Here is a 24,200-nt window from a genome sequence, read left to right as displayed (position 1 = left end):
GGGGGGGGGGGGCACCTCTGTCCCGCCCACCTGTGCCTGCCTGAATGGGGGGCTAGGAGGGGGAGCTAGCTAGCGCCAGGCAAGTTTAGCTAATACCACAGAAATTCACCCCCCCTCCCCCAGGAGTCTGGTTTGTTACAGATCAATTGCTTATTGACCCACGGGTCCCAACCACTCTTTGCAGGCTCTCAGTTGCAAAAAAAGTAAGCACCTATTGTTTCAAAATGAACAATTGAAACTTCCGGTTCCAATGAGCTGTTTGAATGCACCAGTTTTAAAAGGGAAAACTGAAGGATTTTTTTTTCTTCTTTCCTTGTGTGTGAGGGGATAAAGGAAGAGGAAGAAGAGAGGAAGAGGAAGGAAGAGGAGAGAGGGAGGACTGTTTTCAGAGGGAGATGGCACCAGCTGGAAAAGAAACCTCAAAATAGCAACCAGTTGAATTTGCATCCGTGAGGAGTGACCCTTTCCCACCTCCCAGGCTCCAGGGCTGGAGTGGGCAGGTGGTCCAAGGATGCCGCGTGCACCATGGTCCTATGTAAAAATCCAGGAAATGAGGATCTCCAAGTTGCTTTTTTGTTATTCCGGTTTGCCCAGCTCTCTCGGACTGGAGAGTCAAAAGCAAAATCCTAGACAGCACCAGACTTTGCAACAGTGATATACACAGAGCAACTATTCACAGTTTGTTTGCCTTTTTTTAAAGATACAGTAGCCCTTTTTCCATATTAGCATAGATCATGAGGGGAGGGGGTTCTTATTGGTTGGATTTTTTAAAACTGCTGTTAAGATTTCGACAGATTCCTTCAGCCCCCAAGTATCATGTCACGTAGCTGCGTGCTGCAGCTGAAGTGGCTATTTTAAGGAAGCATCCTTTCTCCACCGCAACCGCAGCTCCATCATCGAGTGCTACCTGGTGACCAAGGACAAAATGTGATTTGCTAAATAACGGACAAAGAATATTCAGTGTGGAGACTAGCAGGCCTGAAACGTGTCTACTTCCAGCCTGGTTTCTGAAGAAGCCGACCCCAGCATCTCTCAGGTGGCTCAGGTGTATGGGAATTTGCTGCTGAGTTGAGGGCAGGGGATGGAGAAGCCCACGGAGGGACCCTGGCAGATCGCCCAACCACACCCTGATGGAACACCCCCGTCCTGCTCGGATCAAAGTGATGAGAAGTGTGAGTCTGCCAGAAGGAAAGGATGCGGTGCTTGCTTTGAGAGACACAGATGAGTGGTCGGTCAGCTGTGGGGGTGGGGGTGGGGGTGGGGGATGGAGCAGGTGGTGTGAAGGCTCCGCTCCCAGCAAAGACCTCCCGATGGGAACAGAAGCTGTCTGGAATGCTGGCTTTTCTTGCCGGCTAGGTGACTGTCTTCATTGTTCTTTTTTAAAAAAATCCAATAAATACACATTTTAAATGGCAATTAAAAACCACTCCTTTGTGAAAGGATGCTATAAACTCTTCTTCCATTCTTGTCATATACAAGGACAGATTCTTAAAAATAAAATCCAAGTCCCCGACCAAGGGAAACAACCCAATTGGAGATATAAATACTAAGCTTACTGAAAAACATCCACCAGTCACAGGCTCTTCCTCAGAGTGCCAGGGGAGGAGAGGAAAGAAGGGGGAGCTCTGGGGAGGTGTGTGCTGGAACAGAACTCTTTATACATATATGTGGGAGTGGCAGCTCCATATACATGTAGAAGCATTTCTGCCCAGCCTGGCTCTCCAGCCCAGGGGGCGAGGGAAAAGCACCGCAACGATGGCCCTGGACTTTGGTGCCATGGACGCTGAGGTAAGCTGGCTCCCGTGCATCAGATCCAGCGGCTGTAGGGCCCGGTCACCTTCGTGTAGGCATAGGAGGAGACAGTGACCACTGAGTCGGTCGTGATGGCTGGCCCGTGGCGGGTGGGGATTGGGTTCTTCTTCTCCTCCTGCTGGGGCTCTGGGGCGGCCATGCCCCCCCATTTGCGCTTCTTGCCATAGGGTTTGACTTCTGGATGGCTCAGGCCCAGCCGTGCTGCCTCCTCCCTGGCCCGGGCCCTCTCTGCCAGCTGCTTCATCTTAGCTTCCCACAGGGCCAGGCCATGGTTGGGCTGGTTGAGATTCTTGTGCTGGTAGAACACCAGTGAGATGCGGGTGGGGTGGTATCGATTGGGCTTCTTGAGGGGGGTGGTGGCATGCAGTTCACGCCGGGCACACTCGATCAGGATGGACCCATGGGTGGGGGCCACAGCCACACCGCCGATGTTTTCATCTAGGAAGTTGTGTTCACTGTCAGACCACAATTCCTCATCTTCCTCCTCCACGTTGTTGCTGACGTTGCCCCCGCCACCGTGGCTACCGGCCTCTTCTTCCTTCACTGCCCCATTCTCTGAGGCCCCCTCTACAGGCAGCTCCCCAAGGTTCAAGGAGTCCCACAGCTTTTCCTCGGGCTTCAGGGTCCCAGAACCTAGGGCCATGCCAAAAGAGGGCCAGGCTTTATCGGGTAGGCCGGGCCCCACGGGGGTTGCAGTCCTTCCCTCATCCCCTTTCACAGGCCCCCAGAGCTTCTCTGGGTAGCTCGATCCTCCTTTGAGAGCAGGGCTGAAGTCTGTTGCCACACCCCATGGCTTCTCTGCCAGGCTAGGCCCATTTAAGGTGGGAGTACTATCTCGAAATTTGCAAGGGCTCCAAGCCTTGCTCAGCAGACCAGCTCCATTGGGAGGCCCCAGGGGTGGCTGCTGGGGTGGCTGCCCCCCTTCAGGGGGGAACAGGCCCCACTGGCTCTCTGGGAGCCGGGCTGCTGGCAGATGGCTAGCACCAAAGGAGCCCAATTTGTCAGGGAGGATAGAATTTTCTCCAGGAGTGAACATACCCCAGGCCCCGCTCATACCGTTAGTCCTCTTTGGAGAAGCACTCTGGCTGCCTGGGTGGGCACCCCCCCACAGGTGCTCCTTGGTCCCATTCTGGGAGGCCTCAGGGATAGGAGGCTTGCCCATGTTCCCAGGAACCCCAGGGAGGGGCTCAGCCTGGGGCAAGCGGTCACATGGCTCCTGCTTGATGACTTGACCAAAGCAGGGACTGCTCTGTGCAAAGGGGGAGGGGTCTGTGGCTGTGGGGCGAGTCCGGTGGCCCTTGGAAAGCAGGTACTCCTTGGGGCCTGGATAGGCAGGCTGGTGGTGAGGTGTACGGTGGCCATCACTACTGACACCCTGGCCCGGCACCTCAGCAAACTCAGGGCCACCATACGCCTGGGTCAGGCTGCTCTGCAGGACCTGGAGATCTGGCTTCTTATCGAAAACCCCGATGGGGCCTCCCCAGCTGCTAGGGCCTCGGCCATTGGCACCATAGTTGAGGAACTGTGAGGGGAAGACAGAACTGCTGGGGGAGAAGCTGTAATAACTGAAGGATGGAATGGCAAACTTGGAGTGGAAGCCATTGATGGGACTCAGGTTGGGCTGTGCATAGTAGGAGTGGCAGGAGTAGACGCTGTTCACGCTGTAGGGGTCTGAGGGCCGGCAGCTGCCTAGCACCGAGTAGCTCTCCACCACGGCGTTACCATTGTACTTGAAGGAGTTGTAGTGATTCGGGGGCTCCACCTGGATGGAAGGCTTCAGAGCCTGCTGGGACAGCCCATTCTTCAAAGAGAGACCTGGAAATGAAGTGTGGTCAGTGAGGACAGGACCCGGGGGCTGTCTGACGGCCCAGGAGGGCCAAGGTCGGCTTGCCACCCACACACCAGCCTCCTCAAGATCAGGCCCAACTGAGGCCTCTGAAGTGAGGCAGATCTGTGAGAAGATGAGGAGAAGCTCGTACCCAGCACAGTCTAGGACCACTTCTGGGTGCCCCCTGAAGTCTTTGACCCCAGAGGCACTGAGGTCCTGAGGCCCACTGTCCATCCTATCCTCCTCCCCTCCCCCGAGAGACAATGGCTGGCCATCTGCTGCCAACAGCACACTGACAGGTAACGAAATAGGGACCAAGGCTCTATAAGAACAGGGACAGGACAAAACATGTCGCTGATATTGCCTTCTTTTAAAAAAGCATTTGTTAGGAGCTTTTGTTTATGCATAGGGACCAAAGCTGTGATATAACTGGCATAGAGAACTCCTAGGTGAGGAAATTCCTTCTACCAATGCAAGTTGCCACTCCTGCAGTTCAAGCATCACACAGCTGTCTGTGTTAGAGGCAGGTCTTGCACCCAGGTCTTCCCCACTCCAGACCTTTTATTTCCAAATCTATCTGCCCACCCCTCTCACTAATGCTGGGCTGATGTACCTGGTGAGCAAGGGACTGATTGCAGCCCTGCCCAGGTGCTCACCTGGGTCGGGCTGGCGCAGCTCAGGGCCGTCTAGCGCCTCTTGCTTGATCTTCTCTGGAGTAAGCAGTTTCTCCTTCTGCAGCTTCTTCTTCTCTGCCGCTGCCTTCCGAGCCTCTAGTTGTCGCTGGCGGCAGGACTTGGCAGGCTCAGGGAGTCGGCGGACCTCCCGAGGAAAGGCGGTTAGCACCTGGATGGCCCCACTCGCCATCTTGGCCCTCTGGTTCTCCTCGCTGCCAAACTCATCCGTGGTAGAGATCTTGTAGAGAGGGAGGACGTGCAGCTGCTCATCCTCCGGGATCTGACCCACACAGCGATTGTCCTCCTTGGTCAGTGTGCAGACCTGCAGGGACAGGGCAGTGCTGTCACTGGAGCCCTCACTCGGGCAATGCCTTCTTGCCCCCCACAAAGATATAGTCTGCGTCCAAAGGCTGGAGCGCTCAATGCCTGACTTCAAAGCCCACTCTGGACATTTCCTAGCTCTGTGACCTCGCCTAAGCCCTTGACCTATCTCAGCCAAATTTCCTCATCTGCAAAATGGTGCTAACAGCAGCAGCCCGCCTCGAAGGGTCATGGGCATCAAATGAGACAGTGAAGATAAAAAGACACTGCAAACTTTAAGATCCATAGGAACGTCATCATCGTCATCATCATCATCGTCCCTGTCTCCTGTCCTCACAGCACCCTTAGTTGGGTGAAAGGAGGAAGGTCACATCTGAAGAATTTCATCACCTCACCAAAAAAGGCATCGAAATGTTGGGCTGAGCTGGGAGCTGGCCTCAGGATCTAGGGCCTCTTGCCTTCTCTCTGGCTCCTTTGGTCCTGCCCACCTGCCAGCACCCCCAGTCCCTCTTGCCTTACACTTCCACTCTGTCCTTTTTCTGGCTCCTGGGCTCCCTGTCCAGTTTGGACCTTTCTCCCACAGCATGTACTCAATAACAAAATTCTTCTCCCAATAAGCCTGGGGGTGGGGTTTTATCATGTTCCCTCCCTCACTCCCCAGATGTCCCATTAAGGATGGAGGGCAGCCGGACTTCCCCAAGCTTCTGAAAACTGCCATGTTATAGAAAAGGAAAACCAGTGATCTGTACAACTATGGACATCAATACACATCCACATGCACTTGTCTACATATAAATACACACAACTATATGTACTGATACATACACACTTATGTGTAGTGATATATAGGCACATTATATATACATATGTGATACACACATATGAACACATACATGTGTGTTCATACCCATTCATGTGTATATTAAGAAAGGTATGCATTTATCAAACAGAAGGCTAGATGGATGGATGGATAGAGAGAAAAATGGATAGATAAGAGAGTGCTGCAAACAATTATCAGTGGGATGACTTGCCCTGGACAATCCACATAACCTTTCACAACCTCAGTTTCCTCACTTGTAGAATTAGAGTAATCCCCGTCTCCCATGGTGGTTGTGAAGAGGAAATGAGATCATTTTTACCAAGCACTCTGCAGACTTTCAGCTTCTACAGAAATGGGAACTCTTATAAGCTGTTATTAGTTAGACAGACAGCCATATTTAACTGGCTCTGTCCTTTCCTGAGGTTCAGGAATTCTCAGAGAGGGAACACCCTCCCCCCCCCCCCCACCTCTCCCGGGCAGGTCAGAGAGGATTCTGTAGATCAGCAGCTCTGTGCTTGCCCAGGGTTGCACAGAGGACTTGAACCCAGACATTCCAGACTACCAGGGCCAGCTTCATGTCCCCTAATTTCCCATGACCTTTCAGAGAAACAGGGACACCTTCGACAATAATTATTCCAAAGTTGTATAGAAAAAGACCAATCCAGACTCTTCCAAAGGTGTTGGCACAATTTTCTGCTTTAATAAGCCTAACAAAGTGACCTCTGGGAAAGGGTTCACTTATTTGTTTTTTGAGCAGCTTCGATTCAAACCAAAGTATTTCATTCATTCATTTCTTTAGGTCTTCACTGCTCCCTCCCCTTCACCACTCTTCCTTTCCTTCCCCCCTTTAGGAAAAGTGTGGCCTGTATGTTGACTGGCACCAAATCACAATCTCGTGATTTTGTTCCAAGCAGGATGCTTGTTTGCTCCTGTTTGGGGATGTTTGAGGAGGAGGAGGACCCGAAAGCATCTCCCAGCCCACCAAAGAGAAAGCTTGGCAGCTTGTGCTGCCACATTCTGCAGAAGGGAGGGCCAGGCCTTCTTACCACAGTGCAGCCATTGTACAGGTTGTGCTGATCTTTGTGGGCGTGAGCACAGAAGTCCATGCAGGCGGTGACCCCGGAGAAAGGCCGACCCGGCTTTAGTCCCAAGCGACAGTCTATAGCTTCCTCTTCATTGTTGACCTGGGAGAAGGACCAAGAGATAGCTCCAGTGACCTGGACCCAGGGTGGAGGGGGACTCCAGAGAATCCCGTGGGAGACAGGAGTCTCACAAATCCAAAGTTTACTTTCAAACTGTTTGAAACTCCTTTTTGCCACTAGGTGGCAGAGTGGGCAAAGAGAACACAGAATCTGGAGTCACAAAGACTGGAATTCCAATTTTGCACCACACCCTTCCTGTGTGATCCTGAACAGGTCACTTGACCTCTCTCTACCTTAGTTTTCTCATCTGTAAAATGGGGGTAACAGGAGCACCTGTCTTATAGGGTGGTTGTGAACACCGAATGAAAAAACATAATATATTTTGCAAATCTTAATTACATAAATGTTAGTGATTAACTTACTGAGATTTTCATAAGCTGTTTATCAATCAATAAACATTTATTAAGTGCCTACCATGTGCCTCTGTTAAGTGCTGGGAAAAATATACAAATATGACCCAACAACCTTGCAAAGTGGATGCTATTATAATCTTCATTTTGCAGCTGAGGAAACTGAGGCAGGGATTAAGTGACTTGCCTACAGTCATAGAGCTAGTAGGTATCTGAGGCTGGATTTGAATTCCTGACTCCAAGTTCCATGTCCTATAGAATTCTCTTATTTTATTTTCCATAAGGAAATGTTTGTGTTTACTGACCTTTGTCAAGTTAATGATAATTAAAAGAAAAAAATTAGATTGCGCACCCTTCCAATTTTTTGGAGTAGGAAACTCCTAATGTGGAAACTTCCTCTACCAAATCGGAGTGGCACATGAAAATTGCCTGGGGACAACGAGATACTCAGCGAGCTACGCAGGGTTACACTGCCGCTAATATGCCAGAGGAAGGATTGGAACCCATGTCATCCCGACTTGGAGATCAGCTCCTGATTTATTATACCATGATATCTATCCCTTCCATTGCTCTCTGCTCAGACTTTAATCATACACTAGTCAGATCACATATGGAATGCCAGAATCGGTTCTGGGTGACCTTAGCCCAGCTGGTGCTTGTCCAAAGGAAGGCACTAAATAAGATAAGGGATTGGAGGGTGTGTCCTAGGACTGCTTGGAAGCATTTAAAATCTTTAGCCTGGAATAGAGAAGGCTCAAGAAGGGGGCAGAGAAGACAGGAGAGCCATCTTCAAATCTCTGAAGGATTGTAAGGATTCACAGCTAGAAGTAAAGTCGTGAAATCCTCTGGTCCAGCTCTTTAATTTTACAGATGAAAAACTACATCCAAAACAGGGATGTGATTTTCTCAAGGTCATCTAAGTGGACAGTAGAGAGAACGGGATCTGAACTTGGGTCTTCTGACCCCAAGCCCAGGTCTCATTCCATAAAGTCACATGGAACTAAGAGCCAGGTCTTTAAAACAAGGAACAGATATGAAAGGTGAGTGTGGAAGCTGCAGGGTAGGTAGGGGAAAAGGAGACATTATAAGCTTGACAAATGGGAAAATAGCTTAACCAGGAGAGCTACCCCAAGTGGCCTGGTCCCTTCTCTGGTATGGAGTTGAGTGCATTCTTTTTCAAAATGGTCTCTAGGGGTCTCCTCAATGTACCAAAGTATAGCCATCTGGGTGAAAGGATGAAGAGACCCTTGAAAACTAGGAACAAACAAAAGGGAGGTGACTTGGTCCAGTGGAAAAGTCTTGGAGACTGGGATCAGAGTTCTTTGGATCAAATCTTTTGGATCAAATCAAATCTGTCACCACCATCGCCCCTCTGAAGTTCAGCCATCTCATTTACAAAACAAAGAAGTTGAACTCAATAACTCAACATCCTTCCAGTCCTAAATCTATAATCTTCTACTCTTCCAATTAACTGCTGTCTCCCAACTCATTTGGAGATGCTTTAGCCTAGAGAGATTAAGTGATCATTCCAAAGAGGCCCAGGAAGATGGATAGGGCAGAGGCTGAAGCAGGACCTGAGCCACTCAGCACTATCCAGGCTGTTGTTAATGTCCTCAGAGATGTTAAGAGGGAGGAGGACCAGGTGGGGCTGTTACCTGATTTTGATAGGCCTGGGGAGCAAGCTTCTTGTACAGGGGGGCTACTTGAGTGGCCAGGTTCTGAAAGTGTTTCCGAAGGTTTTCCTCCTGTAAAGGGAAGAATAAAGAGATTATACTCAGGCAGGAAAGAGTCATTAGGGAAAACAATGCTGAAGGTGCTATCCTGGGGTTGTGTGGACTTTGATCTTTGATGACATCACCGAGATTGTGTAAAACTGGAAAGTAGGGTAGGCAGACCTACACCTACAAGGTGGGAGAGGAGGGTGGGTTGCTGAACTGGCCATCTACCATATGGTCTCAAGGATACTGGCCTGATGCTCTGTGGGAATGGTGGAGATGCCACGTACATGGAGGAAGGGGTGGAATCCATCATAATGGACTCATGGATCCATTGAACCAATGGTCTTCAAATTATTCTACACAGGAAGGGAAGAAGGAAGGGTGGGATTTTAAGATTCCCATTTTACAGATGGGGAAACTGAAGCACAAAGAGGTGAGTAATTGGTCAAATTTCTCACAGCTCTAAAAAAGAGATATTTTGATTTCTAAGCTCCCTCTTACTAGATCACAGGGTTACATCTTATTCTTCAGGACTCCTCATCTGAAAAATGGGGATAATTCTTGCATTGTCAGGGCTCACAGAGTTGTTGTGAGGATCAGTTTGCATTATCTGAACACTCGATATGATGATTATCCCCATATCACAGACAGTAAAATGAAGGATCATGGTTTGGGGAACTGTGCCAGCCAGTTAGGACAGAACTTTTCATGGAATCCAGCAGGGTCAGCTTCCATCCTAGATGGGTGGGACAGGTTACCCCACATAGATTCACCAGGTATAGAGCAGCAGGGTCCAACATTCTCTTTATCCTTAGGTCCCTTCCACCCCTAGGGTGGGGAGTAAGTTCATGAGTGTTAGGTAACTGGGGACACAAGGCATCATCAAAGGGTGATGTGGAGAAAAGCATGGAAGAAAGGGAACGTAAGAGGCAGAGAGGACGGGGTAGCAGAATGGGGCACTAGCAATGGTCACCCATTCTTGGCACAGTGAGTGGTATAGGAAAAGCCAAGGACCTCTGTAGAGCCCATCCAGCTCAAGCCAGCAGTAGCTAGCTCTTCCTCAATGTTTCATGCCCACATGGACCTGGCATCATGTAAACCAGGGAAAAATGGAGAGCTGCCTACCTCTTCAGGGTTGTCCCCTGCCAGGCGGAACTTTCGAGGATACTTGCTCCGGGCATATTTACAGCCATTGAAATACATACTCCAAGAGCACCCAAAAGAGAAGGAGGCACCACAGGTAGACGGGTCTTTCCCCTGGCAAGCACAGGTTCGGCTGCAACACAAGCCAAAATCATTATAGCTCTGGATGCCAGGCTCCCCCCACCCATGTGGTCCATGGCAACCCTCAGGATGCCCCCAGCCCAGCTCGGTCACCCCTTGTACTTGAGGCCTTGCCTTGTGCCACTCAGGGGCATGTTACGGACTGTCCCTGGCCCCTTATATCACTTTGTATTTAGCCTGAATTCATTTTGTAAATTTAGCTGCATACATGCTACTCCTTGCTCCCTTCTGCCATTAGAATGCAAACTCTTTGAGGCAGCAGCAGCTGGGGAATGTGTGCTGCATTGCATTTGTGAAAGGTCAGTTCTGCACCTCCAATCTTGCACAAGCCTCTCAGTGTGTGACCTCCCCTTATTCCAGGAAGCAGTTTCCTAGGTCCCTCAATGTCTTCCCTCGACTTTGCATGGGGCAGAGCTGGACCTCAGGGGCCACGGATTCTGCCCCTCCCTTCCCCCCTCCCCCCACCCTGCCCAAACCACAATCATCTTGCTGAAGAGGTGACTCCCAGAGAGGTCTCAGGTCAGACCCTCACAACCGTATTAGCATCAGCATTTTTCAGTTAAGTGACTCCTAGGATGACATGGCTAGCAAGGAGCAAAGCTCAAAGTGGCCACATGCCTCCCTTTCCCGGATCTTTGCCACAGCAGTCCAGGTTTGAACCCCTGGTTTTCCTGGCTTCATCAGAAGGCAGAGGAGAAGCAGTGCCTCCAAGCCCAGGTCTGCCCTTGCAGCTCTTGCCAGCTCATCACCATTGGGTAGCATTAACCTGCCCCACCCCCATCGCTCCTCAATGAGTCTGTGCAGACTCACTCGTCATTGAGGCCACATCTCCGGGTGGTGGGATTCCCATAGCAGCGAAGTGTCTCTGTCAGCTCCCGGTAGAGGGTGTCCCCCAGTTCTGGGCCAATGCCCTCCCAGACCATGATGAGAATGATGATGACAGCTTGTTCACAGCGGTGCCCTGAGCGATGGCGAACCAAGCAAAGCAGCTTCTCCTCCTCAGTGTATCTTCGGTATACCTAGAGCGTGGACACACAGACCAGACGATTGGCGAGGCCCACCTAGCAGAGGCAAGAACCAGCCCTGCTGGCAGCAGCAGCTTCCTGCAGGTCGGGGGGCCTGAGAGCCCCTGTCCTTGGCAGGGGGTCAGAGATGTAGCAGCAGCACATGATTTCATGTGGGAAGTGCCCTCTGAGCCCATTATTCTACAAAGAAGGAACTGAGGCCCAGGGAAGGGAACATACTTGCTCAAGGTTATATATATTCTTGTTAATCTTACAGCCAGAAGAGCCCTTTGACAACATTCATCGGGGAACCACATATGCTGAGATGGAAGGGATGCCAGGAAACAGTGGAAAGGGCACTGGCCCCTGCTGGCAGAGGGCAGACTCAGATCTCACCTTGGATGATTAGTGGTCCTGGGCAAATCACTTAAATTTCCCAGGCCTCAGTTTCCTCATCTGTAAAATGTGAGGGTGGATAGATGGCTTCAGAGGTATTGTCCCCAGGAGTTCTGAGTGTTAAGTCATGACCTCCCTAGGCTCTAATTTCCTCAAATGGAAAATAAGGGAATTGAACAAGATGGTCTCTGAGTTTCTCACTAGGCCTCAATCTTTGATCCTCCCCTCCTCTGAGGCCATCTGGTCTAGCCCACACCTCCACAAAGTTCTGCTCTCCCCACCAATCCTGACAAGTAGTCGTCCAACCTCTCTAGGGAGAACAAACTCAGCACCCTGAGGGACATGGGACAACCTCAACTGTCAGGAAATGATGAAATTCTACATTCAGAGCTAGAAGGGATCAGAGGGTGTCGAATCCAACCACCTGATTTTACAAAGGAACAGGGTACAGTGACTTGCCCAAAGTCACGCAAGTGACCAAGTCAGAATTCAGAGCCAGGATTCAAACCCTTTTATTCTGAATGAAGTTGGTTGACCAAGGTTAGACTCAGAGGTCACATGCTTTTGGATCAGTCAGCTATACGCTGTGTCTTGATTTCTACATTAGTGAAACGGAAGGAGGGGAAAAGACCTGAGTCTGTAGATGAGGCACCATTTTTTCCCTCGTTTAGATCACAGCATATAGATTAAAACTGGAAGAGACCCTTCAAGATCATCCACTCCATTTTACAAATGAGGAAACCGAGTCCCATAGAGGCCAGAAGACTTGACACTAAATTCTTGTCTTGGGAGTCTACCGAAACTATCAAAGAACTAGGAACCAGGAGATGTAAGGACTGATTTCCCACATGGTACAGCTTTCACAGTTGAGGGGCAGTAGCCATCACTGACCAGGGCCTTCTCTGTGTGGGACCCAGGCCTTGTCCTAGGAGTAGATGCTGTGAACAGCCTTCTTCTCCCCTTGAGCCAGCAGGAGGTGTCTGGGAGCACACCAAAGTGTAGTCTTTCAGGCCTACACCCCAGCGCTCCCCACAACTGCCTGAAAATGCCTGTGTACAGAAACACATCGATACTCCCAGGAACCAGGGCACAGGTGTCTGTCAACATGGCTCCAGATCCACATGGGAGGAAGCAGAGATAGCCCTCATGGGAGCAGGTATAGGTAGATCCCAGGAGGGCCTGCTGTCTGTGGTGCCCTACCACAGGTGTATATGGCAAATGTACCAAAAAGAAACCAAAGGCACCTGCCCTGCAGTGGGAATTCATTTGTTCCTCCTTTCCTTCTGATCTTTCCTCCCACCCTTGCTTTCTTCCTCCCTCCCTCCCTTTCTTTTCCTCCCTCCCACCCTCACTTCCTTCTTCCATCCCTTTCTCCCTCCTCTTCCTTCCCTCCTTCCTCCCTTCCCCAAGAGAAGGGCCAAAGCCCAAGACACAGAATACTAAAGATTCCTTCTAGCTCCCAGTCTCATAGATGGAAAGGGCCTCAGATACCATCCAGACCAATCTGGATGTGGGCAGGTATCCCCTCCATGTCACTGCAAACAAGGAGTGGTCAGGTCTCAAAATGAATACCTCCAGGGACAAGAACCTCACTGCCTTTGTGACTGCTGCAATCTGCAAGCTTTTCCTTCCATAAAACCAAACTGCACATCTCTGTGGGTCTCCCTCGACTGCTCAAGGAGTTCTGCCTTCTGGGGCCAAGCAGAGCAAGCCTTACCCTTCTTCAAATACCCAGGCACAGCTGGCATGATTAGCCACTGCTTCTCTCTCCAAATGATCCTGATGAAACACACACTGTGAACATACTTCCCAGATGGGACTTATTCCTCCAGACAATGCCCGTCTAGCAGCGGACTTCCTTGAGGTAGTCAGAGCCCCGTTTGAGAGAAGGCATGACTGGTTTGTGTGAAGTGTGTGGTATCAAAGACCATGATCTCACACCTCCACTGATGAATCCATAAATGGCACCTCCCTGTGAATCAAATGCAATCCCCAAAGCGTGTCCTACCAGCTGAGGTCCTCCCAGGGATGCCCACTGACCTCGCTGTACCCTCTTCCTTCATCCTGCTTCAGGGGGACCTGCAGGACCTCGACCTCCTAGGAAGACTGGACTAGTAACTATTTTTCTATCAGTTCTGGTCGTCCCCTGCTGCTTTAAGGCATTTAGGCAGCTCCTCCTCTGCCCCTGAAATGTGCCTCCCTCTCCCCATTTCAAATTTCTTTTTGTTTTTGTTTTTTTTGGCAAAAGCAATGGCTACTTCTGTTTTGATATTACAGTATTTCCGGTCATAGGTCCACCTTCCCCCAAACCTTGCCACGCTCCCTGCCTCCAATGAGGCTTCCCTTGTAACAAAGAAAAACCTTTAAACAAAACCAGCTCACACAGTAGCTACATTTGACCATGTTCGGTACTCTTCACCCATCAGCCATTGCGGATCCTTCTCTGATCCACCATGAGTTCAGTCAATATCACGACACCACATCTGGCTTCATTTTCCTATTGTCTTCATCCACGTACATTACTACTATAGTCCCTGTGCTGGATTTTGACAACAACGGGATGCCTGTGACCCCCTCGTCTTTCCTAGCACACTACCTCACTCAGCCCCTCTCCAATCTTTGATCTCACCTTGTCACTGCTGCCTTTAAACAGGCCCCAATTCCTCTCACTACTTCACCCTCTTATTCTTGATACCTCTCCTTTCTTTCACAACCAAATTCCACAAAAAGTCTTCCACTTACTTTCCTGTCTTTTACTTGTGCAGCCATCACTCAACTGAAGTTGCTCTTGCAAACTTACCAGTGTTCCTCGCTAAATGTGATGGTCTGTTCTTAGCCCTCTCATCTTTCCTGGCCCATCATCCTCCCCGTCTCTGAACTTCCACAGTTCAGATCTCTCTTGGCTCTCTGATCACCCACCACCTTGCCACCAATGGAAATCCTTCTCTAGAGGCAGCTGATGGTGCAGTGGTTAGAGCATTAGGCCTGCAGTTATGAAGACCCAACTTCAAATTTGGCCTTAGGTTCTTACTGTGTGACTCTGGGCAAGCCACAGAACTTCTTTTGCCTTGGTTTCCTCAATTACAAAATAGGGATACTAAATAGCACCTCCCTTCCAGAGTTGTTATCAGGATCAAATGAAATAGCACTTGTAGAAGCACTTAGCACAGTGCCTGCAACACAGTAGGTGCTATAGAAATGTTTCCCTCACAGACAGGGACCATCTCCAGGAAGCTTTCCAACTCATTGGAACAATTATCCTTCCATCTTCCTTTTGGGCACATTTATCATAGGATGATACTTGTAGAGGTGCAAGGGACCTTAGAGGCCACTGAACCCAATTACCTGAATTAACACACGAGGAAGCTGAAGCCTAGTGTTGTTAAGTGACCTGCCCAAGGTCACACAGCTAATGTCTAAGGTGGAAGTCTTTGTGAGACTAAGTCACATTCTTACTGGTTTCCTATGTATTTGCCCAGTAACCCCATCCCCTCACCCCCCCAGCCTGCTACAAGCCCCCAGAGAGGCTGGAAATTATTTTGTAGTTCCCTGCGTGATAACCCCTCCCCTGGCCACCCCAAACTCCAGCCCTGGCACCGCTCCTAGGCAGTCTGGCCACTTCCTCCAGGTCACTTTTTCTTCACTGCCTCACACAATAATTTGACTCTTTTCTGTAACCTAGGACAAAGCTAGGCCCCTTGGGACTGTGAAAGGGGTTCACGTGTGACTGAGGTAGGGGATTCTTTCTTTATACCTGCATTTTCACCAAGCAAACCATCTCCAATCATTAATCTTAGAGTTGCCTACTTGTGTCTGATATTCAATAACTTGTGATCAATCAATCAGTCCCTGTCCCCAGTATCTGCTAAGAACAGCTCTTTATTCAAGCAGTCATTTAATGAATCAGTCAACAAACTCAGGCGAGAGCCCGAGAAATGAGAGCGTCTCCAGCCCTCCTCTGCATGGAAACAAGAGACCGAATGAGAAACCTGAGCCTGGGGCCATCCCAGGACACAGGCTGCATTTGCAAGGGTGAGCCAAGGCCAAGCAGGCTGAGCTGTAGGCTGGCCCAGCCCAGCTGGTGCAGCAGAAACACTTACCCACTTGGCGATGGGACAGCCCCGGGAGCTCTTCCCTTCCTTGCCGGTGTAAACAACCTTCTCAATTCGGATCGCTTTCCCCTTCTCTCCATAGCTAGGGACAGAAGGACACTGCATCAATCCAGTGCACGGGGCCACTGGCGACCAGTGCCAGGGGATGTATTGTGCGTGGGGGAAGAAGAAAGGAACAGAGCTACAACACAGTGGTCTGGGCACAGGGGCATGTTCCCATAGGAACAGAAAGACATGTAGTTATGCAGTCACTACACTTGGCCATGTCTGTGACATTTTGGACCTATAATCCTCTCCTCCTTCCCCATCCCCCAAGGAAAGGGGAGAGGTACAATTCCTCCTCTCTGAGAAAGTCTTTAGGTAACTCTTAAAAGGATCAAAAACAGAAACCAGTCACCCCTGGAATTCTGTCTCTATAGATCACCCTGATTCCAGATGATACCACTAGATAAAGGCTCTTAAAAGGGGGGAAAGCACATAGATGGACATTAAAAAAATAATACTGATTATAACTGCAAGCAAGATCTCTTTAAATGGAAAAAAAAAAGAAAATGAACATAGACCCCAAAGAGAGAAAAGAGTCAGGGACTGGGCCTGCGATTTCATCAGTCTAAGGAGTAATGAGCACCTTCCCTCTCCTCATAGACAGGCACCTTCTTGGGTATTCGTCATCCCCCGTAACTGGCCAGGGCACTGAAAGGTAAACTACTTGTCAGCCTGAGAGGCTTGAATTTAGCTCTCCATCCATTACACCCTGCTGCCTCTTATGCATACAGGTGGTGCTTAACAAATGCTTACTGAATTCAAGTGACATCCAGGGATGGTTTTCCATACAGAGGCTCTCTGCTTAGTTTTGGTTGTTACAGTCTTTTCCACTGCAGCATTTAGCTGTCTCATAATAATGAGAGAGCATTTAGAGATAGCTTTCAGGTATATCACCTTATTTGATGCTCATAACAAACTAGCTTGGTGGCCACACACACACACACACACACACACACACACACACACACCCGCTCTGGGGCAACTCAGTCAATCTCTCTACCTCAGTTTCCTCTTATGTAAAATAAGAGGTTTGGACTCAATGGCCTCTAAGATTCCTTCTAGCTCTAGTATATGATCCAGCGTTTGGCTCTACAGATGAGGAAACGGAAGGTCAAGCTTTGTATACATTCCTGCAACCACTAAATACTGGAGGGAAGAGGGGAACCCAGGTCTTCCTGATTCCCAGCACAACTCCCTCTCGACCATGCCACCCTGCCTACCTCTCTACGCTAACACCAAACATAGCACCTCAGAGGTCAAAGGGCCCTCCCAAAGTAACCTGAATCTCTCATTTAAAGCATTACTGCATTGATTAAGGAAATATAAATTCAAGCAACTCTGAGGCACCACCTTATATCTATAGATTGGCTAACATGACAGAAAAGGAAAACGACAAATGCTGAGGGGATGTAGAAAAATAGGAATGCTAATGCACCATCTGTGGAGTTGTGAACTGGCCCAACCATTCTTGTGAAACATTTGGAACAATGTGCAAAGGGCAACCAAACAGTGCCTACCCTTTAACCCAGCAATACCGCTATTAAGTCTATGTCTCAAAGACACCAAAGGAAAGGGAAAGGGACCTATTTGCACAAGAATATTTATAGCAACTGCTTTTTGTGGTGCCAAAGAATTGGCAAAAGAGGGGACATCCAGCAATTGGGGAATGGCTGAAAAAGTTGTGGCACCTGTTTGTGATAGAATACTATTGTATTCTATTATTACTGAAATAATGAGGGGAATGGTTTCAGAAAATCCTGGGAAGACTTATATGGATGCATGCAAAATGCAGCAAGCAGAGCCAGGGGAACCATGTATGCAGTAATAGCAATCTTGTGAGGATGATCAACTATGAAAGACCAAGCTACTCTGATCAAGACAGATCCATGATGAAAAACGTTCTCCATCTTCAGAGAGAGAACTAATGAATGTTGAGGGTAGATGGGAGCATATTTTTTAAACTTAAAAAAAATGAATGTTCAATTCTTTTACATGTAGCTGAGAAATAACTAATGAAATAAATAAAAAATGCATTTAAAAATAAATTATGAGTCTCTCTGTCCTTTGGCGGGCTTCTAGTGCTGAGAAACCACCACCTTCCAAAGGACGTCCATCTCCCTTTGAGATTATTCAGGTGGTAAAGAAGTCCTTTAAATTAAGCTGAAACCCACAGCTTCAGTCAGCTCCCAATTTGGTCCAAGCCTGACAAGTGTGCTGGAGCCATCACAGACGTGGGGTGTAAGGGGGCTAGGGTTAGGCTTCGATCTGTTAGGGAGAGTATCCCCAAATCATGCTGGAAGGGGTCTTGTATTATTTTGCTAGCACTCTCATGTCATTATTGACGACAGCAAATGTACTTCCTTTAAACTTGAACATCCCAGTACCCAATACTCCCGACAGAAAAAACCAACCACAAAAGGCATCATTATCCAAAATACAAAAATGACTAGAGGAAAGTGACCCACATGTGAACTTTCCTGTCTCTACAAAAAAAGATCCATGCACACAGGGGCAGTTTTGAGGTCTATGGGTGTGTTTCACCAACCATGTTCTCACATCTCACAACTGTCTAAGCAGTTTAGGGACTCCAAGAATCCCACCAGGACTCCCCAAATTGCTTAACTCAGGAGAACAAAATATTCATAAAAGCTCTGCCCTCCAAGAAGGTACCTCTCACCTGGACAATAAAGAATGGTCGACATTTCTATAATATTTTATATGCAAAAGCTCATTTTAGCCTCACAACCACTCCAGGAGCCAGATACGATAGGAATTCTTATTTCCAATTTCTAGATGATGAAAGAGATCCCATGGAAGCTGAGTGACTTGGCCATGGTCACTCAGCTAGTTAATGTTACAGCCAGGATTCAGACTCAGGTCTTCCTGATTTTATGGCTAGCACTCTACCCACAGTCACATTAGAATCCTTGGTAGATATGCCCAGAGATAACTCTGTTCAGGGACTGTATCACCAAGAGAAGCAGAACGCAGGGACAGATGTTCAATAAAAGCATTCGTAACTGATATGGGGGCCATCCAAATGGAAAAGGATTCCCAACAACAGCCCTTCTGAAATTGTGGCTCAAGACACCATATCATGAAAAATTTGGCAACAGCGAAAGGTTTCTGAATGCGCAATGACCGAAAATCAATTCCAAATCAAACAGAGAACGAATCTGAGGTGCTTCTGGCCATGCTTGCCCATGCAATGCACAATCCATTGCAGCCTCGGTTCTGGATACAAAGCACGTGCACTGTGCACTGCCCACGTCCTCAGGCCATGCAACACCAACCACCAAAATGCAAAAAAAAGGATGTAAAGGGGTCTCTGCCAAAGTGCTTTTGAAAAGCAGTCATGAGTGGAAAAAGTTTAAGAAGCCCTGCCCTACAAGACTGGGGTCTTCCAGATGCTCTTATGTAGGTCATTGACTTATAGAGACTGAAGGGATCTTAGTGACCCTTCGTTTTAGAGAAGAGAGAAGTGAAGCCCAGAGAAGTTGAAGTAAGAGTTAGGAAGTGCTTGAGGTGTTTCTGACTGTTCTGAACCCAAATCCATCTTTAACGTGAACATTCTTTCCAATAAGAAGCAAAAACTTCAGTGAATAGAAGGCTGGCCTCAGAGTAAGGAAGATCTCAACGCATGCCCTCCCTCAGACACATACCAGCCGGATGACCCTGGTAGAGTCACTTAGGCTAAGCCGCAGGAGCCTCGTCTTTAAATGAAGCTAGGCAGTGAGGTTAAATAGATTAAGAACTACTCTTGAAGTTAAGAAAAGTTGGGTATGTCTCATCCAGTCAGGGGACTGAATGACTCAAAAAGACTATCAGATCCTGCATTGGTAGAGAGTTTTCTGACCATTTGCTCATTATATTCCCATACTAATGAAATCCAAAGGGGAGAGAGGAGGGAAGAAGGGAGAGAGAAGGAGGGAGGCAGAGGGAGAGCAAGGGAGGGAGGGAGGGAAAGAAGAGGGGGGAGGGGGGGAGGGAGAGAGAAACTCTCTTGATGATGCTCTTTATTGGTGAGTCATGAAACATCATAATCCCCACTAAAATGAAAGGGTGTGTGACTCAAGGTTTTGGGCTTCTGTAGGACAGAGGGGATTACCAACAATGACTCATGGGTATGACAGGACATAAAGAAAATCATCGATGATGTGTAGGGCAGAAATGGGAGGCAGGCTGGTCATGCCTGGGCACAGCTGGTGCACACAGACTATCCTAACTCCCAGAGTACCTTGGGTGGGTGCTGGGGTTGGGGAGGCTTGTTGGAGAGCAAGAATAAGAGTTCTTCAGGATGAAGGAGGTGTGGAGAGGCTGGAGTGTTGGAGGGCTACCCACACTAACCAGACCAGACCATAGCTCCTCCAGAGAATTCCAGGTAGTGCTGATTATTATAGATAAAGGCAGTCAAAGGACATATAAGGTGGGGAGGGTCTGGCCCTCTGATTTCCTTGATGTGCACCACTCCTTCCATGTGGAAATCCTCTCAAAGACATTCATGTAGCATCACTTGTAACAACACCAGAGAGATCTGCTTGGGGCACTAAGAACTTCTGTGAGTCAATAAGTACTTATTAAGCACCTACTATGTGCCAAGTACTGTGCTAAGTGTTGGGGATACAAAGAGAAGCAAAAACAACCCCTGCTTTCAAAAGACTCCCAGTCTAACGAGAGAGTCAACAGGCAGAGAGCTCTCTACAAATAAGGTACAGCCTGGATAAGTGGGGGCTAGTGTCAGAGGACAGAGCCAGCATTGGAGGCAAGGGGGAACAGGGAGATTTCTGGCATGGGAGATGCCACTGCCAAAGGGCACAGCGTTAGAAGATGGGGTGTCCTGGAAGAAAAAACACTGGAAGGGTAGCATCACTGGATCCCAGAGGTCATTGGGGAAATGTCAGGAAGGGGTTGGGCTGGGAGGGTCACACAGCACACGTATGTCAGAAACAACACTTAAACCCAGGCATCCTGACTCTAAAACTGCCTCTCAACACTGGTAAAATCCAGAGTAAAAAAGCCAGCTGCTGGAGTCAAATATCCAGAATACCCTGGCCAGCTAACAAGCTTGGTAACAAGGACACTCTACGGTCAGTAAAAATTGCCCCTGAGCTCCCCCCAATTTCTGACCCTCAATTTTTGCCAAACAGCAAACATTTTTTCCAAGAAAGGAGCCCAATGTCTGTTTTGATCTTCTTCCAGGACTCTGTGACTCAAGTTAGAATGGAAGTCCCAAGGAAAGGAAGCAAGAAGGAACAGTTTTTCTTGTGGGTGCTCAGAGGGAAGGGCTCACCAGAGTGCCCAGCGCCTGTGTGCTGGGAGGGGAACGAGGTGAGAGCTGCTGGTCATGGGGAGTCTTGGCCACTTTCCGGCTTTGCAGTCAGGCGACATTCCCTACATAGCTGGCCTTAGGCAGCTGCTCGGGCATGAGAAAAGGGAGCAGATCCCTTGGCGGGGGAGTTATGTCATCAGGGCTCCAAGCCAGCGGAGTTCCCAGGGCCTGCATACCGATCACGGATGAATAAAGGCGCAGACACACACAGAGGCACATTTAGGAAAGCACATGCGCCCATATGCAGCAAGATCCACACCCTCACAGCCCAGCAGCACACAAACCAGCGCTAATGCAGCTGTCTCTCAGAGATGGGACTGGGGCTGCAAATTGCACCCGACTCTCCAGGCCCCTAGAAAGACACTGAGATACCTTTCAAGGCACATTTTTTGTACTGCTGTGCCAAACAAGCTGAAGAGATTCTGATCTCAGGCACTGTGATCATGAGACAATTCCTCAACGGTTAGCATGGGAATTCCTCTTTCCAGCCCTCTAGGATGTACCACAACTTTGGGTCAATTAAGGAAGCCTTTAAGGAGACAGAGACATCTCCATGCAGTAATGAGGCATTGGAAAGTCTCTAGCTTTATGGAGTGATACATGTGCCCATACACTCACTCCAACCAACAGACTTGGAGCTACAAATATATAAGTATCACGCACACACATAATGTACACACATGTTCACAATCTAGTCATGTTCTCTCAATGTCAGAGCTGGAAGGGATCTGGGGAACCCAGACTGTCAAAGCCCCACTGTGAGCTGCTTGTTCTGTCCTTACATATCTTCACACTGCTTCCCTGTGCAGATCAGAAGCCAATAAAGAGTAAGTACTGAAATCTGGAATCATGCCCAAAGTGCTACAAAAGTGTGCAAGCCCTCTGACCCAGCAATACTGCTTCTAGGACTGTATCCCCAAGAGATTATAAAAATGGGAGAGGGTCCCACGTGTACAAAAATATTTATAGCAGCTCTCTCTGTGGTGGCCAAAAACTGGAAACCAAGGGGATGCCCAACAATTGGGGAATGGCTGAATAAAGTGGGGTATATGAATGTAATGGAGTACTATTGTGCCATAAGAAATGATGAACAGGAAGACTTCAGAGAGGCCTGAAAGGACTTATATGATCTGATGCTGAGTGAAAGAAGCAGAACCAGGAGAACTCTGTACACAGCAACAACCACAGTGTGGGAGGAATTTTTCTGGTAGACTTAGTACTTCATTGCAAAGCAAGGGCTTAAAAAATTCCCAATGGACTCTTGAGGCAAAATGCCTTCCACATCCAGAGAGCTGTGGATCCCATGGAACTGGATCACAGAATGAAGCAGACCGTTTTCTTTTGTATTACATTTTGTTTTGTTTTCTGACTTCTCCCATTCATTTTAATTCTTCTATGCAACATGACTAAGGTGAAAATGTATTTAACAGGAATGTATGTGTAGAACCTATATAAAATTATATGCCATCTCAGGGAGGGAGTGGGGAGGGAAGGGGAAGGGATGGGAAAAAATCGAAGGTATATGGAAAACAAATAAAACAAATAAAATAATTTAATTTAAAAAAAAAGAAATGCATGAACTTAAAAAATTTCCAATGGACTCTTGAGGCAAAACACCTTCCAAGAAAAAAATACATAAAGAGTAAGAGCTGTGCCCATTGTGCACAGATGTGTACATTTGTGTTGCAGGCAGAGGCAGAATTGGCACTCAGAGCCAGCTCTCCTACTCCTACGCCAGGGCCAGCACACGGTCCACTGGTAACTCCCGGGATGCCCAAGGCTAACTCAAAATCTATTCCTGCTCTGGCTGCCCAGGAAAACTGGCATCAACAGAGGGGCTGAGATTATTGTCACCCACCATGTGCCATTTTAATTTTTTAAAATAAATTTATTCTGTATCTTCTTAAGAAAGAAGGAGCCTGCAGCAAGTAGGTCAGTACTGACCTCAGCATTTAGGAATCTGTGACCATCTGCAGGCTGACCCAAATGCCCACTGTGCATCCAGAAGCAGCAGGGGAGAGCTGAAAGGGAATGGTCCTTGGGAGCCCAAAGATGCAACTGCAAGTTTTACCTCCACAACCAGACTTATTTGAGCCTCAGTTACCCCATCTGTAATTTGCAGATGAAGCATCCTAAACTATCTGTCCCAGAAGGCTGGGCTGAGTTTCGAACAAGGTAATGGTGAAAATAATATTGGATTTGGAACAACATCTGGGTTCCCTTTCCTATTCTATTACAGGCTATGTGACCTGGGGGACAAGTCGGCCTCTGTGCTTCAGTCTCTTCACCTGTAAAGTGGGAACAATACTGCTCATACTTGGCCTGTGTTGGAGGATCACAGATCAACCTCAGTGGTTGCCCAGGCACACGTATAAAAGAGCAGAGTGTCAAGAGTCGGAAGGAACCTCAGCAGTTATCTCGACCAAGCAGATACCCAGAGGAATCTCCATGATGACCTGAATAAGTGTTCACCCAGTGTCTGGGTGAAGATTTGTAACGAAGGAGGAGCCATTAATGTTCAAAGCACAAGGTCACTTCTGGGAAGGCTCAAGTTGTCGATGAGTTCTTTTCTGAGATGAAGCCCAAATTTGCCTCTTTAGGATTATTAATCACTCCTGTTACCACTACTTAGAACTACCAAGCTATTAAGCCCTTGTTATGTGCCAGGCCCTGCGCTAGAAACAAAGAAGAAAACCATCTCTAACCCAAAGGAAAATGGTCCCTGGTTCTACCCATTGGTGTAGAATCCTTCATCCATAAGGTCTTAAAAAAACTTGTTCAGTTGTGTCCAACTTCTCATTACCAAGTTTTGGGGTTTGCTTAGCAAAGATAATGGATTGGTTTACCATTTCCTTCTTCAGCAAATTTTATGGATGAGGAACTAAGGCAAACAGGGTCAAGTGACTTTTCCAGGTCACACAGCTAGTAAGGATCTGAGGGCAGATTCGAATTCATAAAGAAGAGTCTCCCTGCTTCTAAGCCCAGTGCTCTAGCCACTACACTACCTAGCTACAAAACCTAATCACAGCTATTCCCTCTCTCCTTTGCTCTCCCCACTCCCTATTCTGTTTATTGTAGAAATCAAACTCCAGAGGGAAACAAGTGGGGATGGGGATGGGGAGAGGGAGGATAATACCAGAGAAAGAATAAATCGCAAGCAAAACAAACTTCCTAATCCCAAAGAAGGTTACAAGAAAGGGCAAAAAGGGAAACCAGGAACTGGGGTTTATAGTATTATCTTAGATTATGTCTTAGACCATTGGGGGATGGATCAACAAGTTGTGAGTGACAGAGAGTTATTTCAC

At 48.2% G+C, this 24,200-nt stretch overlaps 1 protein-coding gene across 3 annotated transcripts in view; it reads right to left on the bottom strand.

Annotated features, from left to right (window-relative positions):
- Positions 1-1,710: 1,710 nt before the first annotated feature.
- TET3 (tet methylcytosine dioxygenase 3) overlaps positions 1,711-24,200 on the bottom strand; it is a 130,338-nt gene continuing 107,848 nt past the window's right edge. For all 3 annotated transcript variants that reach the window (XM_072640640.1, XM_072640714.1, XM_072640788.1), the window contains 7 exons: positions 15,510-15,603; positions 10,820-11,028; positions 9,851-10,001; positions 8,663-8,752; positions 6,502-6,639; positions 4,297-4,636; positions 1,711-3,627 (listed from right to left, as the gene is read on the bottom strand). In XM_072640640.1, the coding sequence (XP_072496741.1) occupies positions 1,808-3,627; positions 4,297-4,636; positions 6,502-6,639; positions 8,663-8,752; positions 9,851-10,001; positions 10,820-11,028; positions 15,510-15,603 (2,842 nt within the window). In that variant the 3' untranslated portion in view covers positions 1,711-1,807. The remainder of the gene's footprint in view (positions 3,628-4,296; positions 4,637-6,501; positions 6,640-8,662; positions 8,753-9,850; positions 10,002-10,819; positions 11,029-15,509; positions 15,604-24,200) is intronic.

Source organism: Notamacropus eugenii, chromosome 1 (genome assembly GCF_028372415.1).
Source record: "Notamacropus eugenii isolate mMacEug1 chromosome 1, mMacEug1.pri_v2, whole genome shotgun sequence".
In the NCBI taxonomy this organism is placed as follows: Eukaryota; Metazoa; Chordata; class Mammalia; order Diprotodontia; family Macropodidae; genus Notamacropus; species Notamacropus eugenii.
The sequence above is the reverse complement of the archived record's forward strand: the minus strand, read 5'-3'. Positions and strand labels throughout refer to the sequence as shown.